The 17,581-nt window shown below is 33.6% G+C and overlaps 1 protein-coding gene across 7 annotated transcripts in view; it reads left to right on the top strand.

Annotated features, from left to right (window-relative positions):
- DIP-zeta (Dpr-interacting protein zeta) overlaps positions 1-17,581 on the top strand; it is a 403,629-nt gene that overhangs the window by 65,234 nt on the left and 320,814 nt on the right. The window contains exons 2-3 of one of the 7 annotated variants that reach the window (XM_070106685.1): positions 4,214-4,344; positions 4,405-4,579. The exons of the other annotated variants lie outside the window; for them this stretch is intronic. Of the exons in view, the coding sequence (XP_069962786.1) occupies positions 4,540-4,579 (40 nt within the window). The 5' untranslated portion in view covers positions 4,214-4,344; positions 4,405-4,539. The remainder of the gene's footprint in view (positions 1-4,213; positions 4,345-4,404; positions 4,580-17,581) is intronic. 7 annotated transcript variants of the gene reach the window in all.

Raw genomic sequence — 17,581 nt, 5'->3', positions numbered from 1 at the left:
TTTACCGAATTTTGAAAAATATCCATAATTATTGTCTTTTGAGCAATCCAGTTTTTATCTGTTATTCTGTAAGCTGCTGCAAATTTGGTTAGCTTATCAATTGCTGTCACAAATGATTGTTTTACATTTATCTGCCTGTATTTTTATTTGTTTCTTGTATTTTCAAAAATATGTTTCTCACTGAGCTTATATGCTCTTCTAATGAAGATGAAAAAATTAGTATGCCGTCTAAATATACGACACATATTTTATTTATGAATTTTCTCAATATTTTTCAACCCGAAAGGCATTCGAACGTATTCATAGGTATAGTCCAGCTGGAGTAACAAAATGTCCCTTTACTGTGCTTTGCCCAATTTATCCATATTTCTCAATATGTCGTTCATAAATCTTTGAAACGTAGCTGGGGCATTTTTCAACCCGAAAGGCATTCGAAGGTATTCATATAGTCCGGCCGGAGTAACAAAAGCTGTTTTCTCGATGCCCCTTTACTGTGATTTGCCCAATTTATCCTAGATTCATTCGATATTTGGTAGAGAATACTTAATCTATAATCAACTATAATATAATATAATATATATAATAACAATAATTTTTCAATTTCCCTTTCTCATTCGATTTTAAATGATCAATGTTGATGTTATTTACAAGGTGCAATTAAAAAGTTTCAGGACTTTTATTAAACGCCAACTTCCATCTTCGCGATATTTGGGCCGAACACGTCGAATACGGCGCACCAAACGCTTCAAAACTCCAAGGTAGAATACGCATTAACGTTTTGGCCGGGTGGAACAAATTTTTTGTGGACAATACCCTTGGAATTATAAAAACAAATCAGCATTGTCTTCACTTTTAACTTCCCCAGGCGCGATTTTTTGGGTTTCGACTCAATTCTCATTTATGTCCTCACGACCACTTTAAAAACGTTTAAACCACTCGTGAATATGGCGATACGGGATAGACAATCATCGCCATAAACTTGTTTCATCATTTCATGAGTTTTGGTAAAAGTTTTACCAAGTTTAAAACAAAACTTAATGTTGGCTCTTTGTTCGATGCTTATTTTCCGACCGACACTACAAATGTAATGTCACATGTAGCGCGATATCTCAGCTCTTATACAAGTCAGCTGTTATATAAATGTTATACGACAACACTGAAGAATACACAATTGAGGGATAACAATTTTAGACAGATGGCACCACTAGAAGCCGCGTTGTTTAAAAAGTCCTGGAACTTTTGAATTATACCTTGTACTTCACTTGTATCCAATGAATAAACTAGCTCCCGCATCGTCTTCATGTGGAATGGAAGATTCACACCATTTTTCAAAACTATTACCATTTTTTCGACTTCAATTGTTTTTACATTTTTGAAAATGAAATCATTTCCTATTAATAAATAATATGGCGTACTCTGTCAATAGCCTCAATAAAGGATGGCAATTTTTTACATTCCCTGTCCTTACTGGGTCTTTTTATTTTACTCTTAAAATTATGCAACAATTTTATTTTTTTTAGGTTATTGTTTTTCGGAAAATGGGTTTGTATGATGAATTTGATGTTCATTACTTATGACATATAGGTATGTATTTTTATATATTATTGTACTTAAGTTTACTTACTTAAAAGTTTAATATCTATTTTTGTATTATTGGCTGTGCAAGCCTATTTTATGTATTTGTTAGTGTGTTTGTCTGTACCTTGCTGTTGTTGTTGCTGCTGCCTTTGCTGCTGCTGTTGTTATTGTTGTTGCCCTTACTGCTTCCTGTTTTCAGCAGGAAGTTCTCAGGCATCACACCGGTTTCTTTGCTTTTTTTTATATATTATGTGTATAGATATATCACTTTGTAGACTATTGTGTTCAGTTCTTTGATTTTTCCAAAAAAAGTTGACTTTAGAAAAAGTTCTATTAAGCTTTTACTTTTCAGCGCCTTCGCTAGATTACGTTGTTGAATTGCTTACTGCTGCCTGGGAGAATGCGCCAATTACTTATTTGAATCTTTGATAAAAAAAACTACGGGAAAGTACCATACTGAGCGACTTACCGTCTAGTTTATTAATAATTTTTCTACTTAATATAAAATTATATTTCGCTTAATTTACTTGGAGTCGTTGTGCTGACTCGACGTTTCTCAACATCGACGACTCGGCATAATATAAGAATATTTCTTATTTGGTAATATGATATTGAATGTAGATGATAATTAATATGAAATATAAATATATATATATATTTGTATATATCCAACGGTAGCATCGAATTTGATTATGCTATTGCAATAGCATATTACAATGTATAGTGCCTATACACATTGGTATGATACATATTAAAAAATACTTCTTTTTGCCTTCGGATTGGTGGAGTCATCTGATGACGCAACTAGCTCATCAAAGATGGACATTAGAAACTAGCTATATTTTACAGTTTTTCTTCGATAAGGGCGAAAACGCAACTAAAATGTGAATAGCGTTTATGGTCCTGATACTGTAGCACCCACTCATGCGCAATTTTGGTTTCGTCGATTCCGTTCTGGTAATTTCGATGTCAAAAATGCACCGCGCTCTGGAAGACCAATTATCGAAAAAATCGATCAAACAATGGAAATCGCCGAGTCCAAACATCGATTACGATTGTTCAGGATCTAAACATTGTACAAAAAACCGTTTGAAACCTTTTGAATAAGGCTGAATACGAAAAGTAATAATTAAAGCATTCAATTTCATGCAAAAATAATGGATTTCTTTTTACTACACCGAATATATTTTATTTAATTACATTTCTCTTAAAAACTGCTGTCAGAATTGCTACGCCAATCTTATGCCATTATGTTTGAGAAGAAGAAAGAAATGTTGCGCTAAGTGTGAAAGATATCTCGAAATTGAGACACAAATACTATCATGATTGCTATGAACTGTCTTATAAATAACTACATTAACATGGGAAGAATCCGTGTTTGAAAATGTCCAATCAATTTGTGTACCTGCATGTGTAGTTGAATATTATACACCAAGAAGAGAACTAAAGTTTTTTTCTTGGAGAAAATTTACTATTATAGTCCCTGTGGAATTCGGACAAATGTTAAAATCTCCAACAATTATGATACTTTCTTTGCACAAAGCAGAAATAAGGACTTCCTGAAGTTCTGCAATTAAATGTCTAATAGAAAAAGCAGAATTTCTGTATAGAACCAAAATATTAATATTGAAACATTTAAACTAAACTGTTTCTAAAACTTTACGGCCTGAATAAATTTTCTTTATAACCTTTGGTTCAATAGAGCAATACCATGCTTTGCATATATTATTATACCCCTATTCTCAACTCGTAAATTGGAGTATATCAAAATTTTCACAGGGATAACTGCAAGTTTCTACAAAATATAAAATATCTGAAAATAGTATCAGGCGGTCGCTTTTTATATCATTAACATGAGCGTGGAGACTCTGAACATTATGAAACAAAATTTGATTTCCTGATGTTCGGGATTAATTCATTACTTTTACAATAATAAGATTTCAAAACATTTTTAATTGGTGTCCAAGAACTCTCTAGAGGACGAGACTTCTTTAATCGAGCTATCAAACCAACAAAAGGTTCCAAAATTTAATCTACAGAGTTGTTGGAAAATAAAAATGAAATGAATTGCATAAGTTGCCCCATTAACCAAGCCATCACAAGTGTTTTTATCCCCTGTAATCATATTTTTGGCGGAGGTTTTTAGTTTTAAATGCATAGGGCAATCCCTGCTTTTCAGTAGTTTTTAAAAGTTTAACTCTTTCCAAAATATTCTCATTTTCACTTATACCTATTCCTTTAACTGAATCTTTAGCAGTTGAAAGTATAACCTCAGTTGGGATTCGATTGAGCGTAAGGGCATTAAAATTATTTGCCTTTTATTGGACCAAAATAAATGTATGGCATCATCGAGAAGTTGCTCCTAATTAACTAATCGAGTTTCAGTGAGTGATATGGCATTTGCAATAGCAAATGCCTGATTCTCCCGTTGCCTCATTATTTCTGTTAATTCAAAGTATTTGAATAATTCCCACAAAGGGGAACCAACTGAAATACTGTATGCATCATTGGGATTAGAAGAGATTATCCACCTATCTCCAACTGGTGAGAGTTGCTTCAAACCACCAAACACTATGAAGTATACCACCGAAAGGGCTATCTGTTTTGATAATTTGTTTTAATTTCTCATCAACAGAGCTAAACGTACGAGCACCTACCATCGATATTTCATCAATTATGATTAATTTTAAATCGATAAGTCTGGAATACAATGAATTAACTGTGTCATTGCTAATGGCCTCAACTCTCTATTCAACTGATTAACAGGTAAAGAGAATATTGAATGAAGGGTCATTCCATCTATTCCGAATGCTGCTTTTCTCGTAGGTGCGCAAAGAAGAACTTTTAAGGAACTTGGATTGGATCCAGTTGTAGAATTGTAACGATGGATAAGAGCTTGAAATATTGCAGATATCAAACGACTCTTTCCTACACCTGCACCGCCGCCAATGAACGCATAAAATGGGTGATTTCTTTTTAACTGGTGCATCAAAGGTGCCAAGTAAGTTTTTTGCTTTATATTAAGACTTTGAACTAGAGTATAATTCGTCAACTGGAATTAAAGGGGGTAGTTTAATACGTCTAATGTTGAAATCAGATTCAGTGCCATTATCTGGTGAATCTTCACCATGCAAGTCCAGCAAATTTATATTTGGATTTAATTCTTGAAGTACCAACACTCTGAACCCATTTGCCACAATAGGTAGTTCATTTTGTGCACCTTTTTCTATGTCTATTTAATTATTAAGACTTTCTAAAACATTGTCAAGTTTTCTTGGCTCAAAACATCATTTTCTTTGATTTTCCTCAATTAGAATACGATGTGTTATGCAAGTCTGCTCATTATCGTTTTTAATGAGATCTTGCTGTTCGTTTCGCCATGGATAGTAAAGCATTACCATTTCCGGAAAGAGTTTCTATCTGATTGGGTCTTTGAACATAGCGGTCTAAAATACCGGCTACGACCGTCTCAGTCGAACCTGAAGGAAGGTTCTGAAATTCCGCTCTAGACTTTAATATTCCAACACGTTCCTCAGGTCGAGAGGTTTTTATAAATATTTGTGCATTACTTGCTTCCGAAAGATGGTTATGTTTTAGTTTTTGCGTAAGGGCATAATTTTCAGCAATAACTTCTGATATAGTTTCATTTAAGAGCCAAGAAATTCCTGTGTTAGACTTGTTAATATAATTAATTATATAAGAACAGCAAACATATACATCCAGTATATATTGGATATCCACATTTGCTCCATGCACGCAAAATCAAAAGATTGTGAGCATTTATAAAACGATCCTGTATTATTCTTTTTAGAAAAATGTTGGGTTTGTATAAGCTTGATCTCAGAGCTAACCAATAGTCATAAAAAGACATATTTATTCTACTATCAGACAGAAATGTTCAAAATCATTTAAATTAGAAATGTCTTCTGTAGTAAGATTGGAATTTAAAACACTTTGAATTTTAGAAAAGTTTTCTTTATGTCTTTCGAAATTTTGAATTGTTTCTGTAAGAGGTAACAATATTTGCGTTGAAAGCATTGGTGGATAAGGTATATCAAAAGGACAAAACTGTTGTAATATTATTTCCCTAGTACAAGGCCTACTGTGATTATGCTTTTCATAACCCAAATAATTTTCTAAGTGCCTGACCAAACAATTTGTATAAATGTAATTGTCAATGAAACTAATGATGTCAGGGAATGTCTGAGGATCTTGAAGGTTGAAGTAACCGCATCTGACTGAATTAGGACATTACCTATCTTGGGTTGTTAAACTGTTGGCTTCCCCTTCCGAAATATCTTTAGAATCAACAGTTTTAGAGAGAGTGACCAAAGGATCAACCCACTAAGATTCAGCCGATAAAGTAATGAAAAAGGTTGGAAGCCCAAATTGGCGAATCATAGCAATTGCCATTTTTTCCTTCCCAGTGCGCAGGAGAGGATCTAACACCTTTACCTCTACATAGCGAAGTTGATAATTTTCCAGTCTAGTCCTATGTTGAACAGTATTTACAATATAATGTGTTAAAGAGACCGTACCGTAGGGTTTTCCCACCTAGTTCTATGTTGAACAGTATTTACACTTTGTTCAATATACCTTACCTCGGAATTTTCGCGCTGAGATCTGTGTTCATGAGTACTTGGGGTATTTGCCGCCTGCCGGCGACGGCCTTACCTCACGGTGTTCCAAAACACAACTTATCAATACAATGCGTTGATAAGAGCCCCAAACAATACGAGCTATTTGCAAGTATTTATTTGGATACCAGTGGCAGTGTGTCTGGGTCCACACTACCATCTTGGTATGATTCGAGGCCGATCTAAAACCTCTTCCGTTTTCGGGTACGGAACCCAGTTGCTTTTTGCAACTCTATTTTGAACTGAAAAAAAAACAGTTAGGCTGAATTTTCAGTTCTTCCTGCATTTAGGTTTCAACCACAGCCACCACGAATCTCCCCAAAGGGGCCACAACCCAATGAGCAAATTGGACCGAAGTCCAAGGGCTTTCTGCTCCCCATGGTACCAAAAAGTCTCCGGTAAAACTGCGTAGCCGAAACTACTGCCAGTTGAGCAACCCATCACTCAATGACTGGTGAATTTTGTCGCTTGAACTTCAAATGTATTTTTATTTGCTTTTTCATTTAAAGTCTATAATATCAGTTCAAGCTGAGTCTTATAGCACTATTTCTGACATATTATACTATGCTGATATTACTGAGCAAGGTACATAATAACAGTCATAGTGCATTTGGCTTTTAGTCGCCTTTTACGACAGGCATGCCTTACCGCGGGTAAATTCTTACCCCTACCTGCAGGGGGAACTTTGTTTAACAGACCGCACCTTAGAATTTTCCCGCCTAGTCCTATGTTGAATAGTATTTATAATTTGTTTCAGAGACTGTGTCTCTGGACTTTACCGCCTAGTTCTATGTTAAACAGTATTTGTACTTTGCTCAATAGACCTTATGTCGGAATTTTTGCGCCGAGATCTATGTCCACGAATGTTTCTAATTTGCTCTTCAGAGCGAATTTGTGGATTTTCCCGCCTAGTCGTATGTTGAACAGTATTTATAACTTGTTCAATAGACCATACTTCTGGGTTTTCTTCCCTAATCCTATGTTGAAAAGTATTTCCAGTTTGCTCAACAGACCTTACTTCAAGATTTTTTCGCCTAGATCTATTTTCTCGAGTATTTCTATTTTGCTTTCAGTATTTTGTGATTGCTCACTAACTCTGTATAATGAGTTTGCCCGAAGAATTCGCATGCGTCTTTGATTTTCAAGACGACTTAGTGAACTTTTTTAAAACTTTTACTTAACATATGCATTATTAATTATTAACAAATGTCTTACCAAAATATTTAAAATAATTATTTTCCGATTTACAATTTTATGGGTCCGTCCACCCAGGTGTTAAAAGTATGATCCTACGGTCGTCTCTCGTATTTGATCTTTGTTATAATAATAGTAACCCAACGATTAGCCTCCTCCCGCCCAACCGACGCAAGGGGCGCAATCCGCATACGTGCGGAATTACCCGAGTCAGAGAAGGCAAGAGAGTTTTTAAGTGTTGAGATCTAAACTTGTTCAGCTACAGAAACAAAAATTTCAACAGCTAAGATTTATAGTTACAATATAGTAAATTATTACATTTTCATTCATTAAGAGAAAACAATAAAGTCTTTTTAATTTTGAAAAGTGAGTCAGATAAGTCAAATGTGCTGGAATGAGAATTAAAATCATGACATATACGGCGGAATGGCTCGTTTAGTTCAAAATTTGATCTACAGGATTTTAACTGTAAAGGTCTAAACTGCCTCGAAAAGCGAATCGGGATATTAAATTTAATTTCAAATAGGAGAAAAGAACTGCATACTGTTCCATTCAAGATTTTCACTAAGAATATTATGCCAAGCATTTCCCTAAGTGTAGGTAGATTAATAAGTTTTAAACGACTGGTGTATGGAGGTAGACTTACCCTAGAATCCCATCGGAAATACGCTAAGGCGAAAAGTAAAAATTGTTTTTGAACAGACTCCAACTTGCCAGAATGGATTTGGTAGCTAGGGTTCCTTACAACGGAGCCATATTCCAATATAGGTAAGTGAGTGTTTTAGTAATATACGGATCTCTAAATTCTTTAGACCAACGTTTAACAAAACTGAGGACAGCTTTTGCTTTCAAGACCAAGGTATCAATATGAAGACAAAAATTAAGCTTAGGGTCCATATTAACTAACAAATCAACATAGTTAAAAACTTGCTCCAGAATATGGTGTTTTATTATATAAGAAGAGGGGTGCACAGATCTATGGGAAAAGCACATCGTCTTACATTTATTCAGATTCAATGGCAAATCATTTCTATCACACCATGCAACCATATTGTTTAAGTCTGTTTGCAACAGACACCTTTCCTCAGTTGAAGTGTATGATTTAAAAAGCTCTACGTCGCCAGCGTATAATACAATACAATTTTTGAGAATTCAATTACTGAAGAGATATCGGTTATAAACAACAAGAACAAAATCGGGCCAAGATGACTACCTTGCGACTACCTGAACACCTGAAGAAACATTAATTGTATCTGAAGGTGTATCCTCAAATATCAATCGTTGTGTTCTATTATAAAGATAGGAAGCTACCCATTGAAGAAATCTTGGCTGAAAGCCCAGCAGATTAAGTTTATGTATGAGAATCGAGATATTTACTTTATCGAAAGCTTTGCGAAAGTCTGTGTATATAACATCCGTATGCTTATGTTCCCTAAAACCCAATGATACATGGTTAACAAATTCAAGTAAGTTTGTTATAGTCGAATTCCCTTTACGAAATCCATGCTGAGATGAGGAAATTAACGGAGAAATCGAAAAGGTTATATGGTCAGTGATGATAGCTTCAAGAAGTTTAGATATAACTGATAGTTTTGCGATACCTCTATAGTTTTCAATGTTGGATCTTAATCCACTTTTACGCAAAGGAATTATAAATGACTGTTTCCATATTGAAGGAAATATACCGTGTTTAAGAGAGGAATTGAATATCCTTGTCAAACGCAAGTAAATATATTTGGCACTATTTTTTAGGAAGCATGAGGGTATCATGTCTGGGCCATAACTAAAAGATGGTTTTAACTTATTTAAATTAAATAGGACGTCTTCTTCAGAAATATTTGGAGCGTTAATTAAAGTATTCGAACACAGCTCGTGCTGATAAGAAAAAGTTTTGGAAGAATTATTACAGTAGTTTGACTTGAAAAATTCTGCAAACATATTGGATATAATATCATTGTCACTTGAAATGATAGATTTGTATTTCATTGCGGACGGAAATTTGGAAATCCTGCGTTTGGAGTTGACGAAATCATAAAACGATTTTACTTATTATGATACTTACAACATTCTTTTTTACTTTATTTAAGTAATTATTATAACATTCTTTGTTTAGGTCAAAATATTGTCGATGCAATACGGAATATTTAGAATAGTCGACAAGTGAACCGGTTTTTTTAAAATGTTTAAAGGCTCGAGTTTTTCTGTTTTTCAATTTATGTAACTTTTTCGACGCCCACGGACTTCTACTTTTATGGTTCTAATACTGCTCTGCTTGAATCCTTGTTATCGTTCTGATACTGCTCTGCTGTCGGGGTTATTGAAGTATTTTTTTTGTTCTGACATTGTCCGGTTACAAGCCTTTTTAGCCGTAAATCTAATGTGGTTTGTGACATCAATCTATATCTATATATTTATATGTATATATAAAAATTACGTGTCACGTTTTGTCCAGGGTTATCTCCTAAACTACTGAACCGATTTTAGTACAATTTAGCACAATTTAGCACACCAGGTTGACTCAACATAAATCGTAGGATAGTTTAAATCTCAAATTTAAAAAATTAATAAATCTACATCTAAAGCGATTTCGTTAATTCTTGTTCTTTAGAATATTGCTTGAAGTACGAAGATGGTTCTTAAGCAGAGAAAAATTTTAAAAAAATTGTCTCGAAAAGCCTAAGAACAACACTTTTCTATAGATAATTTCAATATTTATAACTCAAGAACTGTTTAACCGATTTGCCTGAAAATTGGTGTGGAGATAGCTTAGAATCGTCTATTTTAAATAATTCGCTATTCTACTTGATGAAAATGAAAACGTAAATTATCTACATATACTCGGAATGACATCACATAATCTTCGGTTGAATTTATTCAATTATTCAGAGTAAGTTCATTCACCTCAGTTATGCAACGGTACACGTTTGGTAATCAAACAGATTACAGGAAATATTATTGCAGCAACCATTTTGACTGGAAAATTTAATGAAGAAATGGTCCTCTTGCCACGTTTTCCAATGATACTGTAAGAATGCGCGATACTGATAGGGCAGAATTAAATTAAATTTGAAAATATTTATAATTAAAAACTACATATATTATTGGTAAAAATTAAGATCTAGACTTTTTCATTATCTCAAATATTTTCAACGAACAACTTTGAAAATTACTTATTTGTTTCAAACTTAAATATAAAATTATTAAAATAAAAAAAATCAACACATTATATTTATATTTATTTGTGCTTAATAACAAATGGAAGAAGATTAGTATCAATCATTTTCAAATTTGAAAGTGATCCGAGGGGTTATTCTTCCACCGGAAAAAGCGTTTTCGTTTTTATTCATAAATACAATTTTACTGTATTGAGTAGTTTATAATTAAGACCAGAAACTATCCGGAAATTGTTGGCCAACAATTCTGGCCGTTTACGACGGATGTTTTCGCGCAAACGCCTCGAAACGCTCAAATAATACTTGGCGACTTTTTTGTTTCCAAAACTTAAGTTACCTCTTCGTTTCCACTCGATTGGCCGTAAAAGAAAATACGCAGAGGGAACTAAAGGCGATTCCGGACAGCGCCTACAACGAATGTTTCGATGGAATGGTAATCGAGGTGGCATATGTGTATCGCTTCAGAAGGAGCATATTTTGAAGGCGACAAAATAAATATTGATGAAGATTAAAATTGTTCTGTTTTATTTTCAATTTTCGGAAACTTTCTGGTTTTAAATACCTTAGCCACAGCAACGCGTGGACGGGGTTCTCTTGTATATACATATATATTTAACAGTATATAGTAAAACTGTTTGAATAAAGTTAGTTCTTCACTGCTTAAGATATCTAGCGTAACTAAAAATTTTAAAACAGTATATATATTTATATTATTGTATACACAACATACGTTCTTTTTATTACCTACGAGTTTATATAACATAGATATTATTTACCATAATACAATACTTGTATATAATATTTAGTCACATATGTAGTTTCCCTAGAAATTTGTGATTTGTTTCATTGTAATGAAACTCTGAAATTATCAGCTAGGAAAACTCTTCCGTAATTTGCTTTCGTTTAACAGTGGAATCTACCGACTCTGAAACCCCTACTCAGGTTTTAAGAATATCTGCTGGTTACATATAAATATGTATATACGTGGATCATGTATGTATAAGGATTTTATTATCTAAATATTTGTTTCAATACCTTAACCAATCATGAGATACCAACGGCGCTAGGTAAAATCCGCTTTAAAAACCACAAAGAAATTGTATTCATCAATGTGTTTACATATACATATTTGTATGTAGGTACCTAAAATGTAATTTTGTTCAGACTTAACGTCGCAAAAATGAAATAATTGACTGTAGCATTTAAACAGACGAAGTCACAGTTTATCTATTTTCACATCTTAATGAGGATGTTTTATAGGGAAAGTACGAATGTTGACCCGATGTTACCACTTTATGCCGCCAGGCCACACTGATATAAAGAAAGATACTTCATGAATTTCATTATCATAAATATCTCACAATCAGCTGTAGTCACTGTGGCCCATCTACTGGATATCCGTGGGCTTGAAAAGTTATTATTTCCGTCTTAGTTACGGCACTTTATACGTTTTCGATTATTGGCTTTTTGTGGCCCTGGCAGTGATCCGACTGAAAATACTTCTTATGGTGCTAATGAACATGTGTATCAATTTTCATATCTCATCATTATTTTTACTCAAATTACAGCTTGCACGCATGGACGGATAAACAGACAGGAACCCGGATTTCAACTCATCTCGTCATCCTCATCATATATATATATATAACCCTATATAGCTCGATTATTCTTAGGTGATACAAACAATCGTTATGTGAACAAAACTATTATATTCTGTAGCAGCACGTTGCGAGAGTTTAAAAATAAATTAATCAATAATAAATGAAGTAATGGGATATTGTCAAAACACACGAAGAAATTATCTTTCTAATTGAAGTGCTGTTGATGTCGATTCAACCAACTTATTAACCTTGGAAAAAAATGGTAAAAAATTTAACTATCAAACAATGTACTTGAAATTTACCTATAAATTTCTAACTCAGCAAAATGAAATGAATGTTGTCAATTAAATTTTCGTTAAAAGTTGCAACAAACCAACCGCATGTAAAGAACGGAAAAAATTCAATCACCTCCTATTTCGTAATTAACAGTAAAAAAATCGCAACCACAAATCCGCCGTAAACGGTACACAACTATCCGATATATGTATTTGCAACTTATACAGAACAGTCGTGTACTTCTGTATATGACTGTGTTGAGTGTGTCGCGCAAAGGTGAAATAACATCAACTAATGAAAACGCGCCACCGTTTTTTACCAGTGTTCCCTTTGACGTACATGCGAAAAAATTACGTTGTGCGTCCTCTCCTTTCCAATGATATACAATATATCCATAAATGCAATTTTATAAATAAATAACTCACACACTGACCGATACATACGGCATAAAGCCAACCGAAAGTTTCAAAATCTTATATTAGGTATATGGGAATAGGCGTAGTTTTGACCCCATTTTATCAATTTTTGAATTACTACATATTGCATCTGAGTTGTTCTCTGAGTTTCAATAAGGTACTTCACATACGATCAGCAATATGTAGAGAGTAAAGTGAACCGGTAGTTTGATAATCATGATATTAGTTACATGGGGGCTAGAGCAAAATTTGACTCGATTTTATGCCAAAAGGTGCATCGGTTTTAGAAAAACACTTCCACTCAATTTTATTAGGAAAACTTAAGTATTGGCCAATATATGTGGTTGAAAGTCAATTTGATAGCCGAAAATATTTCTATTAGGTATATGTGCGCTAAGTGATGTATTGACTCGATTCTAACAATTTTCGACTCACAGACATATCGCTATAAGGAAAGGATTCTATTGGAATTTCAAAAATATGTCTCACACATTGACCTATATTTTCGGTAAAAAGTAGGCACTGTAGTACACATTTTCGGTATAAGGGCGCTTGAACACTTATGGTCCGATTTGGACAATTTTTAGACTTGAAATGGCATATCTTAAAGGCACTATTTTTGCAAAATTATATCCCGATATATTTAGTGCTTGATTTATATACTGGAAGGGGAAAGAATCGGATGGAATATAAATTTGTGTTACTTAGGAAATGGGGTGAGTGTAGTCCGATTTCACCCATTTTCGCACTGTATTACAGGAATGTAAGGTTATGTTACCCACCGAATTTAATTGAAATTGGTCGAGTAGGTCCGGAGATATGTGATTTAGTCAAAAGTTGGCGGTACCATACCTATTGTCCAATTTTAACACCGGCTCTTAATGTCCCTGACGCATTGAGTTATTGATTTATCGCTCTTTAAGTAGTTTTTAGCAAAACCGTTATATGGGTTTCACCTAAGTATATTTACACTTTCGTTAGAGCTATTACCAGAATTTGTCCTGTGCTAATTATTATCATATAGCTAGAACAGTTACGAAGATATCTATATACATTAAATCTATTAGGGGCGGGGCCACTCACAAATTTTCAAACCACAGGTACCCCTTACTATTGCGATTCGTTGTACGAAATTACGGTAGTAATTGAACCCGGTTGATTTGTTTTCCCGCATAATCAGTTAAAAATATGTGTTATTCAAAAAAATATACCTTTTATTTATTCCGGTTAATTGCACAAAAAACTTTCATTAAAAAATAATCTGGCATTTCCGCACATACATATTTTGCAGCATTTTTGAATCGCTTGTTATTTCAAGTAGATTAAATATGCCAAAAAAAATTTAAGACTTCTCAAATTAACATCTTAAAAATGTAAGCAAGAATCTCTAAATATAATATGTGAACGCAAGTGCTGTATAAACATAATAATAAGAAAAATTGCTGTACCTTAAAATTATTTTATTTCTCTTTTTGTTTTTGTTCCTCGCATATTTTCCGTTTAAAATTAAAAATATTATTACTAAAAACTAAATAAATACTTAAAGTGCACATATAAACTTTTTTCTGTCTAGGTCTTTTTCTGTTTGAATAAATGTGTGTCTTCTATATGGGGGAACACTACCGAGATATTAACACTTAAAATCGCGTTAATACTTTAAATAAAAGGCGATGTGTTTCGTATAAGTATGCAAAAGTTTATTTTTGGCATCCGTTATTATAATTAATATAAATGGTAATCTTTTTTTTTTTATAAATAATTAATTATTAAAGAAAAGAGTTTGAAATACGGAACGATGTCGATCGAAATAGCTGCGCAAGGAGCTGTCGTATCGAATGAGGAAAAATGTTGATGTGGCGACGAAAAACGAATTAGAACAAGTAAGGAAGGGCTAAGTTCGGATGTAACCGAACATTTTATACTCTCGCAAAGTCAAATGGTAAACTCGTTTGAGATTTCTTTGTGGATTGGCTGATATTTTTGGTAGAAGGTCAACTATAGGCACTGGGGTCACATATTTAGTACTTAGGGGCTTGAACAGTTTTGGTTCGATTTAGACAATTTTTGGTCACAAGGTGGCATACTTTAAACGTATTATTCACGCAAAGTTTTACCCCGATATAATCATTGTTGCTTGATATGCATAGTGGAAAGTGAAACAATCAGATGGAATTGAAAATGGTGTTATATGGGAAATAGGCGTGGTTGTAGTCGGATTTCGCCCATTTTCGCACTATAACATAGAAATATGAAAAGAACGTAATGCACCGAATTTGGTTCAAATCGGTGAAGCAGATCCCAAGATATGGGTTTTCACCTAAAAGTGGTACCACTCCCACTTTCTAATTTTGAACGCGGTTCCTATAAAGTTATCTCATATCATCCCAGAGATAAAATTTAATGTCTCTGGCCTGTTTAGTGCTTGATTTATCGCGCTTTTAGTAGTTTTTAAGAGTACCGTTATATGAAGAGTAGGCGGAGTTGCCACCCGATTTCAACTATTTTCACACCGTTAATAGAAATGCTAAAAAATTTTGCATTAGCGGTTTAAGAGATATGCACTTTAAACCTATTAGAGGCGGGACCACGCCCACATTTTTTTTATAATTTGAAGAATAAATATTTGCGAATAAATATTACTTTGTGAAATGTCTGAAATGTGTTTTCAACGATAGTTTTTCTGTTTCCAAATGAAAAAATTTTTGTGTCCAAGAGTAAAAAGTGAAGCGATAAAAACCAATGTTTGGAATGCCTCAAGTCTGATTTAAAGAAAGTCCGATTCATTTGTTTGTCGACCGACGCTTTCAATCACAAAGCAATCAAAATGTTTCCTGTCGTCATTCGTTTTTTTCTTCCATTGTCTGGAGTGAATGAAACGTCGAATATGATTTTTTCATTGATTAAAAGAATTTTGGAAAATTTTTATTTGACTGATAAATTGATCGCTTACTATGGTGACAATACGCCAATTAATTTCGGTCGCGTTGATCGGAAAAGTAAAGAAAATGTTTTTGCAAAATAAAGAAATTAAAATCGAACATAGTTGGTGTAGGTTGTGCATCGCATATCGTGCATAATGCGTTTCGTAACGCATGTAATTGATGTTGAAATAGAAAACATTATGGTTCAGATCTACACACATTTTTACATCTACACCATTCGCACAGAAGTATTAAAGTCAAACTGGGAGATTTCTGAAGACGAATACTGCAAAACACGGATCATTGGCTTGAGAGAAGCTTTGTGGTAAGTCATTCGAATGTTCCAACCTTTGAAAACGTATCTCGACGACTTTCCTTCACCCCTCAAAAAAGGCAGATGGATCCGCCATTTTATCAGTAATCCAATATCGAAGCTTTGTTCATGAACTGGAGAAAAAATATTTTTATTAACTGAAATTTTTCCAAAATCGGGAAACTATTTAATTACTATCTCATTAATTTTAGGCCATGCTTTTCAGAGAAAAAATAAAGAAAATTGATTCGATGATATTCCAGCAGTTGCAAACACTTGCAACATTTACTGAACAATTTGCAAACGATTTCGAAGTAAATATTTCATTTTACAGCTCAACTTTAGTTTTCTCATTTTTAATTGTCTTCAATATGTCAATCAGGTGATTGCTACGAATATCTTGAGGCATGGACTCAACAGTTTGCTGCTACAACAATTCGATTGGGTTCTGGAAAAAATTTTAAAAAACGTTTATTTTCCTCACAGAAAATAATATTTTGAAAGCATCATACACTAATTCACATAAACTGTTCGAACAGTTCACTTATATTTCTCAGTATATAAGTGACAAACGAATTGATGTTTGGAGCAAAGAGCTGACATCCGGGGACAAACGTTGGGTCAAATTTTTTACTTTTCTTTTGAAGCAAAACATACCATTCGTTGAGCTTTCAGAGATCGTTGAATATGCTCTAACACTACCAGGAACATCGGCACCAGTGAAACACATATTTTCCACCAATAACATAATGTGCACATACGAAAAAACTCGCATACAAGTCAACACCGTGAAATCGATTTAATTTGTGAAGAATAATTAAAAATTTTCTTATTTGGAATTTTTCACTCACATAAAATTGCACCTCGAGCTTCTTAGAAAAATCAGTCAACAAGAGAAATACGTCAGCCCGAAGACGTCTTCAACAATTCCGGAAACACCGTCCACTTCATCAACTGGTATACAAACGATTGAATCTTTTAATAATTTTTAATATTACTTTGCTTTCTCTTTTATTATTTGCATTCTTTTTGAATATATTTGTGTTACTCTCTCACCTATTATCTGTCGCGATTTTCAGTGAATTGTAATATGCAAAAAATCGATGACTACAACAAAACCGTACCGGATTTTGCCAGAAAAAATATGGTCACTAAGTATAAGTACATTATAGATGTGATTCAAACTACATTGTTTCCAGGCGCAAACCAATTTCTAATTGAGCGCAATATAAGTTTATATTACGATTGTGATCAATTTAAACATGTCTCATAATAATGTAAGGAAAAGCCAGCTTTTACTAAATTCATTGTTTACATTTAATATAAGTATACACAAAATGAAAGTTTATGATACTAATTTTCATTTTGTAAAAAAGTCGTTTAAAACAAGTAGGGAAGGTCTAAGTTCGGGTGTAACCGATCATTTTACACTCTCGCAAGATAAAGATATATACGCGATTTTCGTATATATA

This window comes from Bactrocera oleae, chromosome 3, assembly GCF_042242935.1.
Source record: "Bactrocera oleae isolate idBacOlea1 chromosome 3, idBacOlea1, whole genome shotgun sequence".
NCBI classification, from domain to species: domain Eukaryota; kingdom Metazoa; phylum Arthropoda; class Insecta; order Diptera; family Tephritidae; genus Bactrocera; species Bactrocera oleae.
This window is presented reverse-complemented; position numbering and strand designations above follow the sequence as displayed.